The sequence below is a fragment of the Corvus cornix genome, chromosome 2 (genome assembly GCF_000738735.6).
Source record: "Corvus cornix cornix isolate S_Up_H32 chromosome 2, ASM73873v5, whole genome shotgun sequence".
Classification (NCBI taxonomy): domain Eukaryota; kingdom Metazoa; phylum Chordata; class Aves; order Passeriformes; family Corvidae; genus Corvus; species Corvus cornix.
The window spans coordinates 81,683,742-81,710,186 of record NC_046333.1 but is presented as its reverse complement, the minus strand read 5'-3'; the positions used below and the strand labels follow the sequence as shown (position 1 = coordinate 81,710,186).

The following is a 26,445-nucleotide window of genomic DNA, read 5'->3' as shown; positions in this document are numbered from 1 at the left end:
TAGGGTCCATGTAAATTAGAGATGTAATTAGGCTGCATGTAAAATGGAATGAAAGGCCTGAACTTGACATTCTGAGCTAGTGACAAAACACTTAGTCTGGTGCCAAAGCAGTACATGGTGAAATCAAAATCTGAGCTAACTTGATCTGCTCAGGGGTTAAAAAACATATACGAACAATTAAAATGACCCATCAAGCTTGAAACCTTACTAAAGATACCTGAGTTCAAGGTCTATCCTACTTATTGAATAGAAAACAAAGCCCTTGAAACTTCCTTCCATGTTATAGAAATGCTTAATTCATTTACAAGAGAAAAAATGAACTCACAGCATCAGTAACGTAGTGCTGTGAGCTTATTATATTTTGCTCTGAATTCCAGGTCTTGAGGCTGGGTGAGTTACAATCCAAACACAGTGCAATCAATTTTCAAGGAGAATCAATTTTCAGGGTCTCAAGGGACAGCAGCACATTGCTTCAGCACAATTCTCTGGCACTTCCAGGAGCTCTCAGGCGGCTTGGGAGGGATGAAGCTAAGTGAAAGATGAAAGATCTGCTGCAGACCCACAGCCTTGTTAATGGGAATACTGTACTGTACAGCAGTGAAGGTAAAGAGAGAGTGAAAGGAAAGGGAATGGGAAACCAAGGCAAATAAAGGAGAAAATGTCCTGTGGAATGCAACTGCTCAGAAGAAATTAAAACAGACAATAGAAAAAAGATAACTCACCTCTCCTCACGATTCTGTCCCACACAGACACGTCCTCCATGTCGAGGGGTTGGATTGCTGCAGGAACGCTGACGAACTTGAAAGCCTATTCCACAAGTGGTACTACAAGGTGACCAAGAAGTCCATGGTGTCCAGCCTCCATTTCTGGTAGAATAAAAAGCTCAGGCTCTGTCATCTGTTATACATAGCGAATGGCTGATTAGGTGTGACTGACAGCAGAATCTGTCCTATTAATATTTCTGTAGAAGTCATTAATACTGCATCGTGTTCCATTTCTTCTAGAATACTGAACCAAAATAAAGGTGCTCTGATATTCCATGTTCCATGCTTTGCAATCAGCAACTGCTAAAATTACCACCTTACACAAGAACTACAAAGATATGAAGATATTTAGTTGCTTTTGGTCACTTTGTTCTGGGCAAACTACACATGCAAACTCTTGTATCAATGTTCTGAAGCTAACTTTTAATTACATATTTTTTTCAGGGAGATTAAAATGTCAAACTCTGCTACCTCATCTAAAAGGAAAGTGATTAAAGCCTGGAGCAAAAGGAGGCTCAGAGGACACGGTATTGCTCTCTACAACTACCTGAAAGGAGATTGTAATGAGGTGGGGGTTGGTTTCTTCTCCCAGGGTTTTAGCAAGTGACAGAATGAGAGGAAATGGCCTCATGTTGGAGGCAGGAGAGATTTAGATTGCCTATTAGGAAAAATTCCTTCACCAAAAGGGTTGTTAAGCATTGGAGCAGGCTGTCCAGGGAAGTGGTGGAGTCACCAACCCTGGAGGTATCAAAAGACTTGCAAATGTGGTGCTTGGGGACATGGTTTAGTGATGGACTAGGCAGTGCTTATTAATGGTTGGACTCAAGCTCTTGTCCAGCCTAAATGACTCTATGACACTAAAGTAAGCGTTAAAAGGCATTAGTTCTCAATTTCAACAGGTTACTCTGATAAGATGTCAATACCTTGCTTGTAATGTAACAGAAAAGCTAACAGAGTTTACACCTTGTACCTTGCATTTGTGAACTTCCAGAAAGGATGCTCCTATCCCTCCCCAATATACCCTAGAAAAAATTTTATAGACCTAGATATTCCATATCCTGTCCTAGGCAAAAAAAAAGATGCATTTCAGCTGTTGTCAAAACCTTTAAATGGCGAGCTTGCAGTTTTTGTACTGGGAGAACACAAACAGAAATAGAGAAAAATAAAACTAAACTATAATGAGCTTTTGATGTTTCGTCATAAAAGCAAAAGTTAAAATAGTGGCTCACTAATTTTAGCAGTGTTAACAGAAGATGTAAAACAGTAGTGTAGTAATGCCAAAGGTAGAATGTGAATCCAGTCCCAAATGACGTTCCAAATTCCCTTCTAAACCTGCCAGCTGTTGGTTGATTGTTCAGTAACTAACAGCACGCTTATCTTTTCTATATTCTCCTGACCTGATGTTATAAAATATATTGCTATATTTTTAATAATTTTCCTAAAATTTACTATTTTCACTTACAGAGATTGCAGTTACCTTGTGCAGAAATGTAATCAGTTTTAGTCACTATCATGACGTGATTGTGGTGTTTAAAAAAATGACAAAAAGCAGAAAGAATCACTGAAAATAAGCAGAATGCTCCAGTATATGTTTCATCTTGCAATTAAAGTATGTATAATGTATGCGTATAATGTTTTAAACATGAACTTCTGAGGCAGTTCCAAATATGTAATGTTCTGAGTCTCTCTGAAATTATCTGCTCTCACTGATTTTCTCCGGGACTGGTTAAGTGCCTGAAGAAGACAAAAGAGTGGCTAAAGAGTCCTATACAGACTGATAATAGAACTTGCTATCATGATACAACTGAAAGATACAACGAAAACATTTTTCCAGGGCAGAATGGGGGACAACAATGGTAATGTGAGACCTCCAAAAAAAGTAAGCCATTCTAACTTCCAGAAAAGAAAGTTGTATGAATTGCAGAACTGAGAAAAAGTATCATACTTTGGATATTATCTAACACTGATTTTTTTTTTCTTTCAGAGCTTTTGTTAAAATTAGCTGAGCTCAACATTATTTGGCACGCAGCATTTGAAATGACTCTTTGCTCTCTGACTCACTCTCTCTGCTACAAAGTCTGAGAGAAACTTTCTAATGTCCCATTTGGCCTTTCATGCACAGAACAGGATCAGTAGATTTCAGGTGAGATTTCAAAGGGTAGATTTTATTCTGATTATGTTAAAAACTTTTAAAGCTCAAATGATAGAACCTGAAATTGTCTTGCATACCTGGAACAGTTGGCAATCTCCATGGTTGGTCCTTCACACAGCCATCCTCCACACTGAGGAGCAGGATTGTCACACACGCGTGTCCTGCAGAGGCAGGAGCCAACACTGGCACCGTCAGTGTGGGTGCAAGGTTTCCACTGTGACCACGTTCCAAAATGTCCATCCACTGTCAGGTTCCTCATCTAGAAACAAGCACAACAGAAGAGCTTACCTGAGCTTGACAGTTCCTTCACACAACCTCTTTATTCTGCTGTGCATGAAGGTTTAGCCTTCAGCCACCAACAATAAAAGCCCCCACTTTAGAAACATGTATTTCTGCAGAGAGATGTCTTCCAGACAGCGATCTCCCCTTTACTCCTGTAGCTGCATAGTTTCCACAACTTCCAACCAATCTGAGCCACTGGATGCCACCACCATAACAATAACAGTAATCACAGCTAACTGTTACTTTTCACAACTGTGCTTGCCTACTTTTCCATTGTCTTCTGATGACAGTATTCCCTACTTCCTAAAATTTTCCTGTGAAAATGGAACCCAGATACTGACTGTAAAACCCAAGATCAAAAGGAGGAGCCAGCAGAAGGTAAGTAAGAAGTGAAGAAGAAATTCTCTATGAGGATGATGAGACACTGGAACAGGTTTCCCCTGAGAAACTGTGGATACCCCATCCCTGGAAGTGTTCAAGGCCAGGTTGGATGGGGCTTTGAGCAACCTGGTCTAGGGGGAGGTGTCCTTGCCCTTGGCAGGGAGATTCAAACTAGATGATCTTTATGTTCCCTTCCAATGAAACAATTCTATGATTCTATGATACTGTAATAGTCCAGGGTAGCAAAACTGGATCCATTAAACTCAAATATCCATATGAAAACAGTTTTTTGAAGCATACACCATATAGTACCATTTCATGAAATGTGGTTTTAAATACGGCAGTCTCTAAACATTAGAGACTGTCAGACCATTCTCTGGTCTGAGAACGGTCTCAAGTCTTCTTCTGACTGGAAGGGTCAGACCATTCTCATCTAGACTGGAATGTTTCCATCAAGTAGCTGTAACACATTCAATAAGAAATCTTTATTGTCCAGCTGAAACAAAATGAGCTAATGGAAACTGCAGCATCCTACATGGCCACTGAAATTTCTAAAGAAAATGAGGGAGGACATGGAAAATTCAGCTCCCAATAAGGACAGACATATATTATTCTTTTATCAAGGTGTTAATCTTGACAAATCTGTGATCCCAAATGGAAATGATGGCCACTTTTTCACTTAAATGTTAAGGGATTTGCATTTTGTTTCCCATATTTGAACTTTCAGTCAAGACAACAGCACCAACAAGTGCAGGCTAAGTAGCATTTAAATTCACTCTTAGTAAGAATAAATATGTATCAGTTGTAGTCATGCCTTTTTCATTAAATGTGTAAGAACATAACATTTTAATATTTGCTTATGTATTGAAACAGGAATTACAGCAGTAGATTGTCATAACTGATCTGAAATGGTATCTCCCTTTACTATTTTTAGTATTTTAACAGTGGTGAGAGAAGTGTACATTTCACAAATACTTTGAAGACACAAGAGATTCAATTAGAACAGAAGGCATGTTTGCACTGACACTCTGGATGTTGGCTGATTCTTTCCACTGTGACAAAGATACCATAATTTCACTACTAATTACAATTCTCACAATTTATTTTTCACAAATATCACTTGTCCAAGAACATCTATGTGTATATTCTGTCAGCTACAACTTAACCATAATTCATCATTTCAAAACCTGCTGACAGCTATTTATTGAAAATAACTCACCAACTTTTGCTCATGTAGAGTTTACATTGTTGGGTTTTGTAAGACAACAAGAAATACTTTTTAAGTGACAAGTAAACCCGTTCTCTTATACTGCTGGTCTAACAAATATTTATAGTCCATAAATTAACAAATCTATGTCCCCAATCTAATAATGTCAGAGATGTGAAAACGCCTTTACTGCTTTCTGTTTCTGTGCTGCATCAAAACATCTTTATTGTTGCACCTAAAATTATAAACTAAAGCTACAGTTGTCTATGGTTACCATAATATATATTAAGTGGCAGACAAGGTATACATAAAACATAGCCGAAAGTTTGAACTCAGAAAGATAAATTGATGACATATTCTCTTTCTTCATTTTTTTTTCCTCGCTCCTGCAAAGATCATCCCACTGGGATCTCTGCTGTTCCCCATGACTCACCTGCTCTGTCTCTCTGTGAATATCTCCCTTTCAGCAGTGATATCAAACAATTTCCTCACACGACTGCAGGAAAGCAAAATGTACCGATAAGGGGCCTTTGCAGCCCTCACCAGAATCCATGCCCACTAACCTTTCTCAACCTGACACCTCAAGGGCAAAATCACAATCAGACCACATGGCTGTACTATCCTTGCACAGCTACACTCTGCTTTCCCTCTCTACCGCCCCGGTTTTGTCACCCTTTCCCTTCTGCAGATATCTTTAGACTGTTCCTCCCTCCTAATGTCCTCCAAATATCCATCTATGTCTCAAGTCTCTCTGCACCCACCTCATCCTCCTGCTTTGTGCCTCTGCACTCTGAATGAAGGTCACAGTTTTTAACTCTGAGATCTTTGGTTTGAGATTACTTTTTGTAGAATTTAATGAGTCTGTAGTATTTCCTGAAGCTGCTAATGAATTCAGATCCCGTACTACACTTTCTCTGAGAACTGTAAAAATAAAGTCATTTCATGCTGCATAGTTTTGTTAAAAAAACAAACCATCAAACAAAAACAAATTAAAAAAAAACCCAAAACCCCCCCAAAACCAAAACCAAAATCCTGAAAAATTTTCTTTTAAATTATTTTACTTTTCCTGTAAAATCTCTTAGATAATGTCAGTATATTTTTAAGTGATGGATTGCAAGTCATCCCAATGGAAAATATTTCAAAAAACAACAAAGCTTCATTACCATAAAAAATATTGGATGAAAAATAGGGATTTATGACCAACCGGATGAAGATCAAAGTACATATATGTGCATAGCATTAATTACTGTCTATATTTATGCACAATTGCTGTACTCATGCAAACTGAAACAATAACCTAAAAATCAAACTGAAAATTAAATCAAAGCAAGGTAACCAAAATAACCACATTTTTCAAAAGTGATCTCCAAAGTTCAGAGATGGTAACACGGATACTCTTCTATCTCTCCTATTCACCTCTATCCTCTACCTATAAGTGCCTATAAGTATTCAGCCATATGAATAATTCTGTAGGAAATAATTTCTCAAAGGCAACTGGTAACACTTTTTATTCTGAACTAAATGATTGTATAAACAGACCTCTCTCTGATCCAGTTTTAGAAGAAACTGGCCATTCATTAATCTAAAAAAATTTCTACAATGTTAAAAGATCAGAGTAATTTTACTAAAAATTAAGATATGGGAAGCAATTGGGACCAAAATGGGGAGAATAGGTTTCAAATATTCTGTTATGTTCTGCCTGCAACAGTGTCTTGAATGTATCTAGCACATGTTAAGGATGCACATAGCTCGGTCCCTTACAAAATTAAATTAATTACATCTTGGCTTACATATCCTGTGAGCACAGCACCTAAAAATGCTATTAAACAAATATTTGAGTACCTCACTAAGCAAAATTGTAATCAATTGCAGTTTGTCAGAAGACAGTGTTACTTTAGAGGAAAGTTTCTATGAAGTTTTCCAGCCTGTTCAATAATGTGTTACTTGGTGTATAAGGCTTTAAAACAGTAAAGGGGTAAACCCACACTTTTCAATTTAAATAGATAATTCTAGAATCTTCCTTATATTACGCAATCTCAATCTGCTCAAGGACAAACTTTCTTTGGAGGTTCACTAAGTCTTTGAATCTCAGATCAGCAGTTTAAGTCTCACAGCTATGGTTGACTTTCTAAGCAAGCCTTAGGTGCTCCTCTGCTTTGACTAGACTGCCATACCCTATGCACGTCATATAATAGATACTAAATAATTGTTTTTCCAGTTGAATGGAACAGAATGGAATTACTCTTTATAAATTATTCCTCCCTCTACCCCATCTTGGCCTCATGTTCTGTATCTACAAAAGAAAATACGGCCTAGTGCCACAATTCAAAGACTGAGCACAGCAGGCTGACTGCCCATGCAAATGTCAACAAAATAAGGCATTTCAGTAATCATGGTATTTCCCCCAAAGCTGCCCCTGATTTCAGCTCAAATGCTAATGCAGATGAATCCAACAGAAGCCTATTTTATTAGTCCTCTATGTGAGAAGATGGATGCAAAGGACAGGAATGGACATAAACATTTTTTTTAAAGTTTTAAAAACTTGAAAGAATGCTTAAAAAATTGCTTTTTAATGTCAAACACAGTCAGAACACAGGAGCACATTCTCAAGGCCCTCAGAATCAGTGTAGTGTTTGTATCTATGAGGCTGCTGCAACACATGTAGAGAGCCAAAGTCAACGCTGGAAGACCTTCATACTGATTTTGCACATCTCTAGTTCACTAAACAAAGCCCAGCTTAAGGGAGAGAAGTGCCATCAAGATATTAAATGGCGCTTGTTAAACACATGGAGATTAGAATATGAACGCCATATGAGCACAAGTTAATAGATGTATGTGCCCCACTGGTGAGTGGGGACAAGATCAAGAAGTTCTTACTAGGAATGAAAGCAGAATTGAGTTGGAAATGCTCCCTCTTCATGGGCAAAAGGACAAAGCAGCAACAATCTCCAAAAAAAAAAAAAGAGGGCTTAGTAGCACAAGAAAGGTCCTTCTTAACCCTCTTTTTGCATGCTTTGGAGTAAGGGAAAAGAATGAAAATTAAAACAACACCAGAATCACATTAAAAGGAAAGCTATAAATCAATTTTGTTGCTGCTTTTTTATATTACATTTATTCAGAACAATTTTTAAAGAGAAGTGTTAAGCCACTGCAAATATTAACCTTGAGTTTATTGTAATTGTCACCTTTGTCATTTATCTGGGTGAGATTTAATTCATAGAATTCACCCTTCCAATTCATGAACTTTTAAAGATGTTATTTGGCTTTTTATACTAGCAATAATAATCCTAAAAGAAAAGATTATACCATTAGTGAATTAACTTTTCCAAAGCAAAATTCTGCAGAGAAAAATACGTCAATATAACTTATCTTAGAAAACATTTGTTTTCAAGGTGGGAAAATAGACATTACAGGTAAAAAACAACCACCCTTTGAAATTACTCTAAATAATTTTATCATATAAGTAGTTTGATAAGAAATAGAAAAGAAACTAGGTATTCTGTTAAAATCTGATGGGAAAACCTAAGGAAAACGGCATTAAATGCAGTTTTCTGAGCTTGAAAAATCTATGCCAGCTCATTATCATGAAATTCACATGGAATCAAAGGTTTTGGGAGACAAATGAATGTATTTGGACTTACTGGACACACAGTAATGCTTTGCTCCCATTGACTCATGCTCAGACTTTCTTCCAGCGTTGTGCATTTCTTCATCACCATGTCCCAGCCACAATAAGGGTCTTGAGATCCAATGCATGCACTGTGGATGAAAACCAATCAGGTCACTGGGACATTTATTTTCATTTGCACTGACCAAATATCTCTAAATAACTATGTAGCATCTCTTCATATTTCATAGGCAGATAGTGAAATTGATCCCTGTTGTGGTATGGCGCAGACAAAATGACAAAAAATGAGGAAAAATGAATTTGAATGCCTACACAAAGCTAGGATTTCTTTTAAGTGCATAGCTGAATTTCTGTCTGCATACATGATATGCTGTCTAGACTGACTGTTGCACTTAATTACTAGAGAATTACAGAAATTCATAAAAAAGGTATATTGTCTGCTCCAAGTAAAAATTTCAGGAGTTACAGTTCTTAGTCTTTTCTGTCAGTTTTCAAATTATAGGTATCATCTTTTTCAGAAATCAGATGACAATGTTTGTTCTTTGAAAAATAATTAGAAAACCTTCTGATCTATTTTCTGCACCTGTATAAAACCTCTGGAAGTTCAAAGCAGCACTGGTGGCTGCCATCACACCTCTTACATACCACATGCTGCCCTCATCATTCGCTCTTAGTGGCACATGAGGAGGGAAAGAAAAGGATTAGAGAGAAGGATGGTAGTCCAGTTTCATACAGACTCTGAAAGACCCACTGCACAAAACCAGAAGTTCATTTCTCTAACAGATAGCAGGTTTCTCTTGCTAAGGTCAAACATTAACAGTCCAGGCAATAGGTCTCCAGCTTCATAGCTAAAGATCCATAAGAAAGGAGGTGGAACTCCCATTATAGTGAAGCATGATATAATTGGTTTAACACTTGTAAGAATAGCTATAAATTACACGTAAAAATAATGCATTCAAACACTTTGTTTAGATTGTAAAAATGTTAGACTGATCATTTTTGTTCAACTCAAATCCATGGGCATTATCCTTCTCTCTTTAATTATCTGCTCCCATCACATCTCTGTTGACTGAAGGGCCACAGAGATGATCAAGCAGCGAGTAGAGGCTGAGAGAGCTGGGAGAACTGTTTAGCCTAGAGAAGAGAAGGCTCAGAAAGGATCTCATCAATATGTACAAAACTCTGAATGGAGCATGCAAAGAAAAAGATCCAGGGTCTTCAGTTGTGCCAAGCGACAGGACCAGAGACAGTGGGCACAAACTGAAACACAGGAGGTTTCAACATCAGGAGACACTGTGACAGTAAGGGTGACTGAGCACTGGCTCAGATAGCCCAGAGAGCTTCCAGAGTCTCCTTCCTTGGAGATATTCAAAAGCCATCCACACATGGCTCTGGACAGTTGGTTCTGGGAGGTCCAGCTTGAGCAAGAGATTGGAGCAGATGACTATTAAAGACCCATGCCAGCCTCAAATGTTCTGTGATTCTGTCCTCACTAAATGTGTTTTGCTTGTGATAATTCCATTTATCTCTGGCATTCCTCATGTACTTCCATGTTAACACCTGACCAAATGCAGACTTACGAATTCCCTAGTAGGCTATTTGCTAATACCATCACAGAGGATTCTTAGCCCTTATAAATTTCACAGAATTCGTTTCCACATTACACTTGGCAATGTGGATTGCCAGTATGATGTTGGAGCATAGCTCTCATCTGCAAAATGGGCACAATGTAAGAGGCATAACATTCAAAACTCCATGGGTACCCCTAATCAGGATTCCAGTCCAAAGATAAAGCTTTTGGTTTAGAAAATTCAGTGTTCAGAAGAGAGTTCCCACTGATGCTTCTGGCAGCTGTGAGCACTTAGCATTTTTGTAACTCAGGCTAAACATGTTTCCATTTAATTATCTATAAAGTAAGAAGGAACATTAATGCAAATTACGGGAGATTTTAAGTGTCTTGCAGTGCTTGCAAGACATGATGTCCAGTATTCTCCTTCCGAGTAACTCTGATAAAGCATGTGTTTTATGAGAAAAGAGTACAAAAACAAATTAAAGGCTGACATAATGCACAACTGGCAATGTTAGCAGTGTTAACATTGAAATGAGAACTTACGCCTCAAAGCTGAAGTGTTCGCTTTTCTAACTTCAAAGTGTTCATACTTATAATGCAGTTATTATGCTTTAGAAACTTTTTATTAAAAACAAAAATATTTCAAAGTCAGTATCCCTTCACTTAGAACCATACTCACTCTTTTGGGGAGTAAGCTGATCCTTCTCCCACTCTGCTCTTAGACCCCATTTCCTCTTTTGCTTTTGTTCTCATTTTACCTTCCATTCAAGCAAATCAAAATGGCTTGCACCTTTCATTACGTGTCACTCAGAAGTTTCAAGCAAGGTGCTAGAAACACATTTTGACTGTCCTTACAATTTTATGGTATCAGAACAGATCCTAGTTTCATGGGAAAAAAAAAGTTCTACTGCTAGGACAAAGCATGTTTGATCACTCTGTGAACACTGAATGGGGTTATTTCAGTAGCTGACCACGTCTGGAGTGCTCTACGGCAAGGTAAAATGAGGTGAATCTTTTCAGAATTTAGTTAAGAAGATCCACTGAGCAAGCGAAAACTATGATTTTAAGAAGTTATTAACTCAGCTAACCTCATGCAGATGACAAGAGGATAACTTCAACCACAAATTAGAGGCATTACCATTCTTCAATAATTTTTCACTTTACACTACAATACAGAAATTAATCCTCTAGGCATATGAACTATTCCAAACAAAGCAACAAGAAATTTTGTCAGAGAAATATTCTTCACATGAGAAACTCTAGTTTTGCTGGGGTTTTTTTACTAACATGCTAATTCATTGTCCCAGTCATTATTACCTCTAAGTCTCATATTGTAAAAAGTTTAATTTTTTAAATCTTATATTCAGACAGCAAAAAAAAAAAAAAAAAAAACAAAACCACACTACTAAACTGTAGTTCAGTATCATCAACCTCTTTCAGTTCACCATGTCAGACATATTCATGAAATGTGGCAGGACCTGACTTAAATAGCTGCCCTGTTCTCAGGTATTGGCACAACAATTCTTTTCTGTTCTTCCCCCTGCATCACATCTCAGAGGGTTTTCTTATTTATTTTTTTCAGATCACCAATATCTCTAAAAAGTGGATATAATTTCTTTAAAATTAAAGAAGTCAGGTAATATGAGGGTAAGTTTTTATCCGTACTGCCTAATTATGCCACCTTTTAAAACCATTTTCTTTCCTTCGAGGGATGATTCTTTTGATTTAATGTGTGAATAACAGCAGCTAATTGCTTTTATCTACTAAGCCTAGATAAAGAAACAGATAACAAAAGAAGCTAACAGATAAAAAATCAGATAGAATAAAGCTTATAAGTATGAAAATATCAGAACTTCTATTTGAAATGTGACATTTAAAGGGACTATTTTTAACTTGCAATTATGTGTCCTTTGGAAAATTTCATACTGTTTTAACTCCTTTTAAATGAATCTCTCTCCCAAGCAACAGCAGTAAGAGGAACAGCTCCAATGTGTGCATGAAATAACAAAAGAAACTATACAACATGGCTGTCAAATTTATGTCAATTTTATGTAAGTAAGGAAAGTCAAGAATCAGATACCGCTACACATCTTTATCTCCTTTTCCTCCCAAATCTCTGTCTAAATTAAAGCCATTTTAGGTGCTGCTGTTGAAAAAATTAGGTAAATAAAGTAGGTATTAGGTCTTTCATTTGACAGGGCCCTTTCAGACTGTCACACCGCAAGTAGCAGAGCTGGATAATACATTTTGTCATCTTGTCTCTAGTACAGAGACAAGGTATACTCAAGAAGTATACCTTACATCTCAATTTCAGCAGAGAATGAATGTTTTGTCTGTTAATCCCAGCAGGCACCGGCCCACATCTCTAAGACTTCACATGATTTGTCCCAGCACTGCTAAAACTGTCAATTTTGTGCAGGAAGGAAATTCAGGAATAAAATTAAACTGGTTAATTCGAAGACTCTTGATGCTACTTACGCTGTGGAGTCAGCACTCTCTGCAAAAACATTCAACAGCTTTCGGCTTCTCCTGACTGATTCTAATTTTGCTCTGTGTTGTCACTTCATATTTTTTACTGAACGTAAATGATAGGTAGCAGAGCGTGTCTCCTGCAAGGTACTCATTTGGCAGTGATGGTTCAGTGTGCCTACTGACAGTGGTGCAACACCTCAGCCATGAGTTCTGACTGACTACTAACAAAACAGTAAACCCCCTCACTCTAAAGCAAGTCAGTAAAAGCAGGTCATTTCTTCAGCTATTTTATAATTATCATCAAGTAGGCCAGCAAAACTGTTCTACTTCGGTTATATTTGAGATGATTCATTGAGTCAGAAAGTAAGGCAGAATTGAATATCATTCAGAGCAAAATATATTAAATATCCCATACAGTTTTAGACTAAAAAGAATTTTTGTGTGTTCCAAAGTACAAAAAAAAACCCCTTCAGTTTAAAAGCTGTATCATAATACCATTAATTTCAAAGAGATTTTTAAAGAGGGGGAGAATATATTCCCATATGAATATACATTACAAGTGCTAATCAGGTATCCTCTTGAGCTGTAACATTTTATTCATACAATATATATAAATGCAAGAGGTGCATCTTCTAAGACTGTTCAAGAAACATTTTTCTGTCTTTACCTATACACAGCATTTCGAAGAACAGTCTCCTGACCCTTTCAATAATTTCCACTGAAATGTCTATGCCTGCAGAGTCCCAATTACCATCAAATGTGATTTGACACTTTGTATACCAGGAACTGAACCAGGGTCACCATCTTATTTTGCAGAAGACAGATTCATCACTGCAAATTTGAACAGAAAACTGAAGCTATAAGCCTGTCTCATGTTCCAAATGCACAGTTCTATCCATTTCTGAATGAATACATGAATCTGATAGCAGACAAAGGTACCTATCAGTCATACTATATCATTTCATTACTACTGGTTTTGTAGCTATATACATATATACGTGTGTGCAATGAAGAACAGGCATCCAAAGATACAGATGAATGATGCAGAGGAACATAAATGGTAGGGACACAACTTATAAAAGCCATAGCAGCTCAAACTAAGATGCATGTCAAATATTCAGAATACTGCTTAACCCTTACCTGTACTGGTAAGAAAAGTCAAATCCTTTAATCATCTCAGACACTCTGAGCGAACTACCATTGCTTCCTCTTATTTTAATTTTTGTAATATAGTCAAAATATATTTAGATACCATTCAATCTTTCAACATCTCTGAGAAAACCAGCCTTAAACCTACAAGCTCCCTTCCATCAAATCTGGAATCTGAAATTTATGTATAAAAGTTGTTTATAACACATAATTCACTGAATGTTGATGCTTCCAAGTGACTCTATATGAATCAAATGTGAAGGACAACTTTCAGAGCATGTACTCCATCCTCTCGACGCCGTCCCTTCAGATATACATTGATAATACACAATGTACATTGATTACATACATTAATAAATCGCCTCTCAGTGTTCTCCTCTCAAGGCTGAACAGGTCCAACTCCCTCAGTCTCACCTCATAAAAGAGATGCTCCAGTCCCTACTCATTTTTGTTGCCCTCTGCTGGACCTGTTCCAGGAGCTCCAAGTCTCTCGTCCTGAGGAGCCCAGAACTGCACACAGCACTCGAGACACGGCCTCACCAGAGCGGAGAGGCAGGATCAGCTCCCTCAACCTGCTGGCAATGCTCTTCCTAATGCACCCCAGGATTCAACTGACCTCCCTGGCCCCCAGGGCACACAGCTGGCTCGTGGATAACTTGTCCACCAGGACCCCCAGGTCCTTCTCCTCAAAGCTGCTTTCCAGCTGGTCAGCCCCCAGCCTGTGCTGGTGCCCAGGGTTATTCTTCCCCAGGTGGAGGACCCTGCCCTTGCCTTTGCTGAATTTCAGAAGGTTCCTCTCCGCCCATCCCTGCAACCTGTCGGGGTCCCCCTGAGGGGCTGCACAGCCCTCTGGGGTATCGGCCTCTCCTCCAGCTTTGTGTCATCAGGGAACTCGCTGAGGAGGCATCTGCCCCTTCAGCCAGGTCATTGGTGAGTAAGTTAAACAGTACTGGGCCCACTATTGACCTTTAGGTGACACCAGCAGGCCTCCAACTAGACTGTGATACTGATCACAATCCACCAAGAGCTGGCATTCAGCTATTTCCCAATCCACCTCACTGCCAACTCATCCAACCCCCACTTCCTGAACTTGTCTGTAAGCACCTACAGTTACTAAGAGTAAACACACTGAACTTAGAATTCCTGGATCTTTTGATATTTTTTAAAGCAACAAAATTAATTACATCATGACCTATGAAAACCACACTCCTGTTTTAATTTTTTCTTTCTTAGGTCCCTTTTTTGTTTAAAATAATATCCTACCAATAAAATCTGAAATCTGAATTGCAAATATGTAGTCAGGTTCATCTGGTTTACTTACATCCTTGCAAACTAAACTGAAGATAATTTTTCAGTGTATGTAATACCCAAAAAAAGAACTGCCATTTTCAATATGTGCTTGTAATTTAGTCTTGAAGACAGGAGTATGATTTATCCCAGTCTGAGAAATTTATGAGGACTCTGATTCTGGAATATTACTCTGGAATCACTAATTCAGATCAGTCCTCATGAGGTTCTGACATTATAATGCAGCAGCGGATTTCTCATATTTAAACTGGAATAAAGCCTGCATATTTTAAAATCAGGAAATCCACCTGAATATCCAAAAATAACTACTTTGGAATAATTATTTCCAAATGGCAATTTCAATTCCATTTGTTGGCAAGACCTTCAGGACACCTAGTCATGGTTTAGACCACATACTAGCTATTAACTTGTATAGTATCAGTATATAGGAATAATTATTTTACTGTTTAATGTTATAGAGTATTTATTATCAGAGACAGGTTCCTACTGAATGTGAGAGTACTTCTGAGGATGCAAAATCTGCAGCTGAGGCAAAATGAAGGAATGCAAAAGTGGTTGAAATTCTTAATCCAGTAATATTGCTGGAGTTCTAGGAATGAAATAAAGTATATTGTTTTCTTCTGTTAGTTAACTCAGTACCCTTTTTAGCTACTGTGCTGATAGAGTTTTCTTTTTTGTATGTACAGATTGCTTAACTGATGGCTCACAGAGACACCAAAATAAGAATAAAGAAGTTTAAAGAGCAAAAAGTTAGTTGCAGCAGAATAGCTATAATAACATTACTTAGCAAGACAACCTTGTGACCCAGTAGTATCTTAGGCATATACTGTAAAAAACAATACTCAAAAATTTCCAGAAGTTGGGGGTCTTTTTATGCCAGAGAAGTCACTATTTGTACAGCTTTAGGCAGATGGCACTATTTATTTACTTAGACATAACATCATAGTAAGATTAGTTTTCAAGCCTTTCAAGGGTGTGAAACCTATCTTCTGTCAGAAATACCAATCCTTGACCCTTGCTTGTTAAGATTTTAAAGAACATTGGGCTGATGTCACCTTCCATTGTCCTTTCAGAACTAATGCAGTGAAAACTCCAGTACAAAGTATAACTTTGACAAATTTGCCTCAGAAAAATCACTGCCATGCGGGGTTGCTTTTGAAGGCTACAGCTGCCAATAAAAGAAAGTTGACAGTTTCTTTGTTTCAGGGGACAGAGTCTCTACCCCCGTACTACAAATCTTATTCCTTATTACAGACGCATAGAGCCTTCAAAGTAAACTGCAGACACTGAAATTTTAGACAGTTTAATAGTTATGTTCTCATGATAATTATTCTATTTATCTCACATTATAGTTAATTAGCAGATATATTAAAGTCAGTTGTGCTTCATGCTTGGCCTACTCAACTCTGAAGAAGTACAGAGAGATGGAGAATTCACAGTGAAAATAGCTCCAGTGACTAACGTTGGCGGACTTGTGTAGAAGTTTGATAAACGTGTGAATTGCAATACCCAGGTGATAATAACCTGATCAAACTTTAAGGATTTTTCCCAAGGAGAAGTGAACTGCCCTGCTGCTGTCTGCAACTTGAAGATGGCAGTGTTTTCGGGAGAACTGATTCTCCAAAGTAGTGACATGTCCCAAATGACTTTTCTCTAGATGACTCCTGAAACCAGCATGATTATGACAGGGTGTTCAAAACCAGTCTGACATTGGCAGAATTCTGTATGAGATACGCTCCACCTGCCCCCCTCCATGTATTATTTGGAAACTGGCAATCAAAATAACTGGCATGTGCAACTCATGAATGATGGTAACATTGTGGCACAATGGAAAGCGATGAGCAACCCAAATTACGGGTGTGACAACAGGTTTTACCTGTGGTAAGGTCTGCTGTCACAGTAATAAAGTGCAGCAAACAGCACGTAAATCACAAAAAAACCCCCAAAAACCACCTCAAAATAATTAGTCCCCAAATGTATTTTCAAAGGCCTTTGTTAACAGTGTTTATGGGAGTAGAGTCATGACCAGAGTGAGTGTGCTGAAGCAGAGGGAATGTCTGTCAGAGGCAGCAGCATGTCACAGGGTTCCACCACCACTGGAAAGTGCTGGAGGAACAGACTTATGATATGCACAGCATATTGGAGTGATTATTAAGGAGACATAATAAACTACAAATAAAAGAAATAACCATGCTTTAGAGGCTACTGTGGGAAGATGAAACAAAGAATAATGAAAAAAAATTAAAACTGACAATCTCAAGAAATTTATCTGGACACTGAGATATTAGCTCGTGAAAGAGTCTGCTCAACAGAGGGACTGAAGTTGTATTGTCTGAAAGCCCAGCAATAAACCTAAACAAAGAGATTAGATAAGACTAGGCACTGAACATTCTGCCATTTACACAAAAAGACAGAGCAGGTGAGGTAGCACACCTTCAACCTTTTGGCTTTTTTAAGGCTGTTAATCGTACACTAGCATGCCCTATTCCTCGATAATTACGTGAAGTAGATACTGAAGAGTACATGTCCTTGATCTGGTGAAGACTCTAGTTATCATTGATGGAATTTCAGGATATAGCTTTGGCACAGTTATACAGCCCTAAGTATGATAAATGTGAATAAATAAAATTAAAATAATCCAAAAAACCCCCCACAATGTTCCAAGGCATTACCTTAGGTAAGGTTTACCCATCACTCTGTTTACCCATTGCTATGGTATAGAAGTAATAGTTAGCAACAATAGTTAGTAGTAGTAACAGAAGAATGTGAGTATTAAAGCACCCAGCAATGCAGTGAGCAAGTTTAAGATGCTTCAATGCCTGGAGAAATGTACAGCCCCAAGAAATGTCCTCATACTCTATCCACATGCAAAAAAAAAAAAAAAGATCCACCATAAGCCAGGAAAAAACTAGTCAAACCAAAAGTTAATTATAGGTGAGAGAAAGATTACATCTGCATTCTCCAAATAACCTGAGTCCCTAATGATAGATGACAAGGAAATTCCTTTTTTCATCTGGATCACATCGGTAAATCCTATCCTTTTTCACAAAACAGAGCTAGAATTGCTGGTGAACTCTTTAACCAAGAAGAAAGTAAGGATGGCAAGTCTTTTGGTGCAATGAATATTTAATTACTACAAGAGAAGTCGTACAACTACAAAAGACATGATTGAAAAACCCCACAAGGAATCATTTTATCTCCTTTTAAATAAGTCATTCCACTGGAAGATGAGACTTCATATACATCTGGGAAGAGGAATAAATTATCATCTGAGCAGTATTTGAGGCATTTAACTACCGTTCTACTCAGTAAAATGGGAAAGGCACCATTTTTTTGGTTTGTTTTCTTTTGTTCTAAAAGGCATTTTAAAAGTTAGACAATTAAAGCCCAATTAAACGGAGAGGAATGAATAGCCTGCAGCCATGCATGGGGTCTGTGATTTGAAACAGCAGTCCTAGCCTTTGAGGGCAGAAACATGTTTGGGCCCTGAAGCTGGAATAACATTGCCATTCCTTGGGAATTGTCCTGAAAGAAGCAGAGCTACCAGGGACCTTGGGCATTCACATCTCACTGAAAACAAAATGAGGCTCCAGCCTTGAAATGTCCAAAGTGGACTGCAGGCTGGTGTATTTACACCAGCACACATCCTTTTTCAACTCACTGAACCAAGGAAAGATGAAACTTCCAAGGAAATTGAAACTTGGTCCTATGTAGGCCACTAAACCAACAAAAAGCTTGAAGCAGAGACTTGCCCATATACAACTTTTCCCTAAAGTAAGCTTGGCAGGACTTCCAATGGGGCTTCAAGTGTTCTTCTCTTTCAAAAGAAAATGCCAAAAATATGCTACATAGGACAGCATAAACAACAAAAGGGCTGGTAAAGAATTGTAAAAAGTAGAATTCTTCCCTCCCCTGGTCTGCTTGTTTTCTAGGGCACAACTTTTCCTTCAGTCTTGTTCTCAACCCAGTAGCCTTTCACTGGCTTCTTGCATGGTACCAATCCCCATGGTGAGCCAGGTCCCTTGGAAATGTCCTTCCACTGTCACTGAGCCACAGCTTTACCACACCTGTGTCCTGTGGTCACTTCCCTGCTGTGACCAACTGTGTGGTCCCTCTGACAGCCAGAAATGTCTCTACCTGCAAATAGTCACGCTGCCTTTTATGGCAGGTGTAACATCTCTGCTGCACAAATAATGTCTCTGTGAGTGTAGGAGCCAAGAAAGGCAAGTGGAAGCCTTTCACCCTTCTTTAACAGGCCAGCTTTTCAAAGGAATATATGTTAAACAAGGTGAAGCTAAAACAAGCTGAAAGACCAACCACATGCCTCTGTCACAGTTCTCAAAACCTCATGGCTGGTTCAGTGTCTATGTGATGTAACATAAAACAATTGTACTGAATTACCAGGACCACACATATGAAAGGGAAGATACAACTAACAAGAATAAATTAACAATCTCAAATAGCGTGTTTTGCAACCCAGATGTATTTTCAGATAGCCTACTGAAAAAGTTGTGTGCTGAACTTTAAATTCCTTAACTATCATAATACAGTCTAGAACCAAGTGATAATTTGTAAGTTATCCTCTTTGAATATCTGTCAGCTGCATAGCCCTTTTACCTAGTAGCATATTTACATTTATTACAGTTTGCTGATCCAACACTGCCTCTAAATAGCCACTTTTACAAATACTTTTAATTCTCAGTTCATCCAACCCACTTTTTTTTCTGAATCCAGAGACATTGTTTATTCAGTTACAATACAGATTTAAAAAAAAAAACCAAAAAAAACCCCTTCAATTTGTCCAAGTCACAAGCTTTAAACATATTAAACCAGCAGCTATATTGCACTTTACCAGATAACTGTTTTCTATATAAAACATTTCTTACTGTTTCACTTCACAACTCAGAATCTGCACAATGACACTTCAATGTGAATATAATTCTTTGAGAGCCTCACCTAGTCCTAACAAGTTAGTACAAGTGGTCAGACACTACTGATAAACACTGTAGACAGGAAGTCATTGCCGAGAGAGACAATTAATTTGGATTTCTTCTTGTAGTCATTTATCCTTCCCATTTTTCTGCAACCCCCTGCATATATTTCTCTCCAGTCAAATAAAGATAGCTGATTCTTCATACCTGTATGTTTTGTAAAAGAGACATCTCTTCAGGGGGACCTTAATCACATGTTCCTGAAGGCCCACAAAAAGGACACTCTGGCTGTGCAGGATCTGAAGGCTCCTGATGGGCTCTCGCTGACTTTTCGGCAGGAGTTCAATTTCCTCAAGCAGGCAGCTGCTTGAAGTCTGGTTCATTGGGGCAAGTACTTTCTTAATAGTGCCATAGTCTGAAAAGGCAAGAGGAAAATGAGTTACTAAAAAAATCACACTAGCAATTCTACCTGCTTGGTGTCATTCAGTGAAAAAAATTTTTGTGCTGTGCTGGATGTTTTCAATGAAGCCTCAGAACGTGGGATTATTTTGACTGAAGTTTCCTAAATTGATTATAGTACAGTGACACGAACTTATAAAACTTTAAATTCTGTTTTCATGCGATGCAATACATTAAAAAAAAAAAAAAAAAAAAAAAAGCTAAAAAGTTATTAGTGCAGAACGGCCTTCACAGCAGTAGTCACAAGAAAACAAGGTTTCAAAGTCTGGCTTTATAAATGCACATTCATGCCAAGGGTTACTGGTTTCAGTCTACCAGATTGTACTACACTTTACTATATTTAGAGCAATTTAAAAAGCAATAAAGTCCATAATTTTCCCAGTTTGTTTTAATATTCTTTGTGTTAAAAATTATGGGGGTTAGAGATGTATCACATTCATTTAATAAAGCACACATATATGCTTATATGCAGGTCTTAATTGAGTCTAGGTGAATATAGCAAAGAATGAGGCTACATCCCTTTTTCTTCTCTCAATTTTGACCTCTGAAAAACCATAGCTTTTAGCATTCACTCTTCACTTCTATTCTTAATGTGATTTCTCAGGAAAGACAGTTACACACTGAAAACCAGTGTCAGAATATATGATAAGATTTATGATTCACTCCTGCAAAGTTTTTAAATAATTTAAAAATATCAAAGTACATTTGTTCTGAACACAAAGGACCACATTCTCACACTGATAAATATTTTAGGGAGCCGCAGCATTATGCAATCTTTTATGTGGCAGCAGTACTAAGGATCCAACATTGCAAACACACACAGAGATAAGCTCTTTCTCATGAAGTCTTGAAAGACTTCCCTTTTGAGTGGGTAAAAATGGCAAGAGCAATGTTTGGGAAGGCCTGTTCTGCAGTCTGGAAAACAGTGGGTTTGCCATGACTAGCACAGGGCCAGAGGTTTGGCTCAGAGCTGGCTGTGCAGTCTCTCAGGACATGTCTGGCCCTGTCTTGGCTAGTGCTGGTTTTATCCTTGGCAGCAAATGCCTGGTGGCCATGTGTCTGCACCCCCTACACTGGCTCCACCCTGGGAGCACCTGAGGCTAGGGACTGGCACCCCTGCACTGTCACTGTACCCTCCGGGGTAACTGGGCTGAGGGCAACATGCCATTCCCAAACTTTGCTTGAGAAGTGGTGAGAAACAGCAAGTAAGCAACCTTAAGAAAATACAAAAAAAGTAGTCTCAAGTAGACTCCAAAACTAAAGAGAAGATGGAGAACCAAGACAACAATTAATGTTAAAATCTTTTCTTGAGAAAATCTGAGTCTTGAGAAAGACTGAGTATTCAATTCTAAGACCTGGGGAAGTACTGGAAAGGAGAGAATACACCAAGCAGCAGGGGAGGTTAATAGGAAGTTTATGTGTAAGATATAATATTCCATAATATTATATAATTCCATTAAACAGTCAAAACTAATTAGATAAACCATAAATTATTAGCTCAATGTATAAAATGGATTCCCCTTAGTCCATAAAAAGATTTTGATCATATCAAATCATGTATGCATGTTAAAATTTTCTACCTAGCCTCTCAAGTTTTAGTACAATCACTTCATACACCTGTTTACATTTTTCTCCTTTCTTGATATAAACATGCTTGACCATTCTTTAGGAAAAAAATCCTTCATTAAATTATAATTTTAATTTTTATTAACCTTTTTGATATTAAAATATCTTATTTGATGATCCCTTTTTTTTCCAAACAACCTAAAGCAACCTTATATTCAAAAACTAATTAAATTGTTGCCAACAGTCAGTTTTGCCCCACAATTAAGCAATAACCAGCTCAGCTGAAAAGCGTAACAAGCAGTGTTTCCATTGATGACTACTGGATGCAAAATCCTGACTATAATTACAGTAAGTTTCATGGTCAAAATATGGTCTGAGACATGTCCCAAAATTTCAGTGCCTGTATGTGCTTGTTTTGGCTGAGGTAGAATTAATTGTCTTCACATTGGCTGGTATGGGGCTGTGTCTTGGGTTTGTGCTGAGCACAGGGCTGATAATATAGAGATGTTTTTGTTGTTGCTGAGCAGGGCTTACACAGAGCCAAGGCCTTTCTGCTTTTTGCACTGCCATGCTGGGGAGGAAGTTGGGGGTGCGTGGGAGGCTGGGAGGAGATACAGCTGAGACAAGTGACCCAAAACGACCAAAGGGATATTCCAGACCGTGTGACATCATGCTCAGATATAAAGTGGGGGAAGAAGGAAAAAGTGGGGGGGACATTTAGAGTGATGGTGTTTCTCTTCCCAAGTCACCATTATGTGTGATGGGACCCTGCTCTCCTGGAGATGGCTGAACAGCTGCCTGCCCATGGGAAGGAGTGAATTAATTCCTTGTTTTGCTTTGCCTGTGATGTGTGGCTTTTGCTTTTGCTATTAAACTGTCTTTATCTCAACCCACATGTTTTCTTCTGATTCTCTCCTTGACCCAGCTGGTGGGGGAGTGAGTGAGGGGCTGTGTGGTACTTGGATGCTGTCTGGGCTTAAACCATGACACTGCGCTAATTACTGAGTGAAAGATGAATGATTTTCTTTTGAGCAGAGAAGCTGGAAAAATGTACCAAGAAGAAACAGTAAGATCATTTTAGAGATGTAAATTAATTGGTATTGCTTTATAGATCAGTCAGTGCAACTCTGTATCACTTGCTTAACTGGCAAACAAAGGATTCAGTATGATTCACAATGCATTGTATTTGGCTTGTCACAGTTTTCCTGCAAGAGACAAAAATCAGGTACGCATTCAGCACATGCTTCTTCTACAGACTAATATTTCTTCCTACCACTGTGCTGGGTCTAGCATCTACAGACTGAATCATTTGCTGTCACCTTCCCCAAGAGAAGAAAAAAAACATGACTGCAGGCCTCCCTCCCCTATGCCTCCTTACACATTCAGTTTAGAAGTAGAGCTTTGGACAGGAGAATATGATCAAACACTTTGTGTTTCTTGTGGCTCGTTTATTATAGAGCACAAACTTACATTTCTTTATATTCAAGTCTATGACCTGGAGATCATGGTTACAGCTGCATACCACCCCAGAAAGAAATAAAATATTCTCACTTTGAGAACTGCAGCACTAATGCCTTCCCCAAGATATATGTCATTGCTCTTGTTCTTCCTTCTTATCTTGGCATACATTCTCCATTTCTCATATTTCCTTTTGCTCTCTTTCAACATCTCCCAAGCCATTCCTTTTTCATTTGTTGTCTAAGAGGATCAGCACTCAGAAATGTTGAAAGTCACAATTGACGGAGCTTCAAGTGAAGAAGCAGTGCCTGAGATCCCACAGATTATCAGGAAGAAACACTGTTCTTCTCAGGAGCAATGTGGGTCATATGCAAACTCAACAAAAAGGAATAGAATGTTACCTGAGATCTACTTCTGCCTCAAAAAACTCCCCTACTTCTGACTTCTAGACCCTATCTTGTCTGCCCTAAATTCCTACTGTCTATGAGTGATTTTGCAAGCACCACCTGGGAGACCAGACTAGGGTGAGGATCTGGTTTTACTCTACAACTTTGGGACAGGCACCGATTGAATTGGTGGCTATATTCACCAGCCTACGGTACGTAGCAAGGGTGTGTAGATATCCACATTCTTAAACTACACTAGTGTGCAACGTGGCTGTATCAGGCTTCCTTACAGCAGAAAAGCACAGCCAGTGATTCCAGTGCTTTCAAATGCCAGGTGTTTTGCTCCAGTGTTTCCAATCCTACTACAATGTGTGCAACCTTATGCACAGCCTCCAGCAAAGACTGCAGATTTCCTAAAGAACTCGTAGAAGTCCCATCCTCAAAAGTGTTGTCTGTCTGGCCATTTTCACACCACAGTTGTAAAGCAAACTAGGGGGAAAAGTAGAGAAAGAAAGAAGTCTGGAACATGGCTCTAGGGCATGGAGGTTTTCAGATCTGTCACAGTCTTTCAAGTGAGTATTTAATTATGTAATCAAACTAACTGTCCACTTCTGCCAAGAAACAGCTAAGAAGGACAGTAAGCACGGAGCATCTTAATGGATGTAACTATTGCCACGGACACAAGGAAAGCTCCAGTTTCATCACAAATGTCAAGCCTGAGCCTAACAGCCAATTAAGAATTCAAATAAATGGCATCTTTGCATCCTGACCATAAGCAAGACACACTGGGATAGATCCAGACACCTGACAGCCTTTATTTAAGGATGGCCAACTATATACAGGACTAGTAAAAGATAATGACATTGGCCAGAATGAGTAAATAATGTGCTCTGTTAGCTTGTACTGCAATACTTTCAGAGACTTGCAAAACCCACAACTGAACACTAGAAATCTAATCACTGTGAAAGAAGAGAAACATTCTTGTTAAAATATTGCTGTGTAATGTGTAGGAGACTATGAAGAACTGCATGGAGAACCTGAGATGGAGTTTTAGAGAACATGCTTGGAGGCAACTAAGTCTGTAATGAACAAAATTTTAATGGGACAAAATAAAAGGATGATTTCAAAAGGTGAAAAATAAAGTTTAAGATGTAAGTGGTATAAATCATAGCCAGCAGTGGAAAATACTGCAAGAGTGCAGCTAAAATCATTACATTTTTGGTGACACCTGCAAAGCAAAACAGAAAATGCACATACAAAACAAACAGCAGATGCAACAAACTAATAAACCTGTAATTTCCTGACAGAAAGAAAACCACTCAAGGAATCTTTAGCAATTCTTGCTATAGAGGAGAATAAATATTTACATGAGCCGTTATGTTTACAAAATATTGCTGCCTTCTTCATGCAAACACATCTTTAACAAATCATCCCAAGGCAGTGTAGAAGTAAGTGCATTTCTCTTCTTTGAAAGAAGGGAAAAAATCTCTACCCATCCCTTTTTGAGAGGGAAACACTTTCAATCTTAACTCTTGCCATAGCACCTTGGAGAGTGGGTTGGTCTCCAGAAAGCAACTGAACCAGCACCAGGAGACAGAATCCAAACCAATGGTTTTCAGAAGAGAAGCCTACAGTATTGTCTTTCATTAATGTTGCTAAAAAATCATTGCTGTGTTCTAAACTAGATGAGTTGCAAGCAAAAGAAACTTATAATAGCCTCAAAATATCTCTTCAGGCCAGCCCTATGCCTATATTTAAGACTTTAAAAATATTCCTGCACTTTCTGAGCACAACAAGGTGCCTTTACAGATGTGAAAATCTCCTCACATATAGCAAGAAAAAAATAAAGAAACAGCAAAATCTATTGTAAATTATAAACTATGTAAATGTGGGCCTGTTATTCCAAAACATTCTTCAGAATAGTAAGATGTCTTAAGCAGATTGAAGGATGTGGTCAATGCAGAGGAAAGGGGCAGTCAACACAATACACAGATGCTAAAGCAACATTCAGAACTGCAGGAGATGCATGTAACTAAACTTGAAAAAGATACCACCTATGCAAGGAATACTCTACTCTGCATGTGATAATGTGAAAACAGACTCACTGATACACTTAACAATCTGACAGCACAATAATCAGGGAGATGGAGACTCAAGAGAACAGATTTTAAAGTGTAGCTGAAACAAATATGAATTATGTATATTTTCAAGAAATCTAATTTGAAATAGACTTTGGAAAATTATATTCAATAACTACTTTAATTTTATCCATTATACACTGGTTTTGCATCTTATTTGTTGTATACAAATTATTTTTCCCACTGGAAAATAAAAGCATTCAGAGAGCTTTAAGACTATTGAAACTAAAGGAAAAAAAAATCTGATAATGTTAAATATCTTGTAAATAATATCCATATGTGCATATAAACAGTGTTTATATTAATCACATAAAAATTATATTAAACACCATAGAAACAAAAAAAAAAAAATAGGGCATTAGGGTCATCTTCAAGGCAGAGTTCTCTCAGAATAAAAAATTGAAACACCAAATATAAAATTGATTAACAGAATGTGTAATAGTAAAAAATCAAAGAATGAGCAAGGTGATTGATAACCATTCAGCCACAGTGAAAATAATGTATCATCAATATTTGCTTTCCTCCACCACAGGAAGGGGAAAAAGCCCTACCACGAAGCAGAATGTGCATTTGGCTAACAGCAGAAAATGATTC

The 26,445-nt window shown here is 38.1% G+C and overlaps 1 protein-coding gene across 6 annotated transcripts in view; it reads right to left on the bottom strand.

Annotated features, from left to right (window-relative positions):
• Window positions 1-26,445, bottom strand: part of SEMA5A (semaphorin 5A) — a 317,047-nt gene that overhangs the window by 73,215 nt on the left and 217,387 nt on the right. For all 6 annotated transcript variants that reach the window (XM_039548447.1, XM_039548450.1, XM_039548448.1 and 3 more), the window contains 4 exons: window positions 20,052-20,259; window positions 8,428-8,545; window positions 2,994-3,175; window positions 723-866 (listed from right to left, as the gene is read on the bottom strand). In XM_039548447.1, the coding sequence (XP_039404381.1) occupies window positions 723-866; window positions 2,994-3,175; window positions 8,428-8,545; window positions 20,052-20,259 (652 nt within the window). The remainder of the gene's footprint in view (window positions 1-722; window positions 867-2,993; window positions 3,176-8,427; window positions 8,546-20,051; window positions 20,260-26,445) is intronic.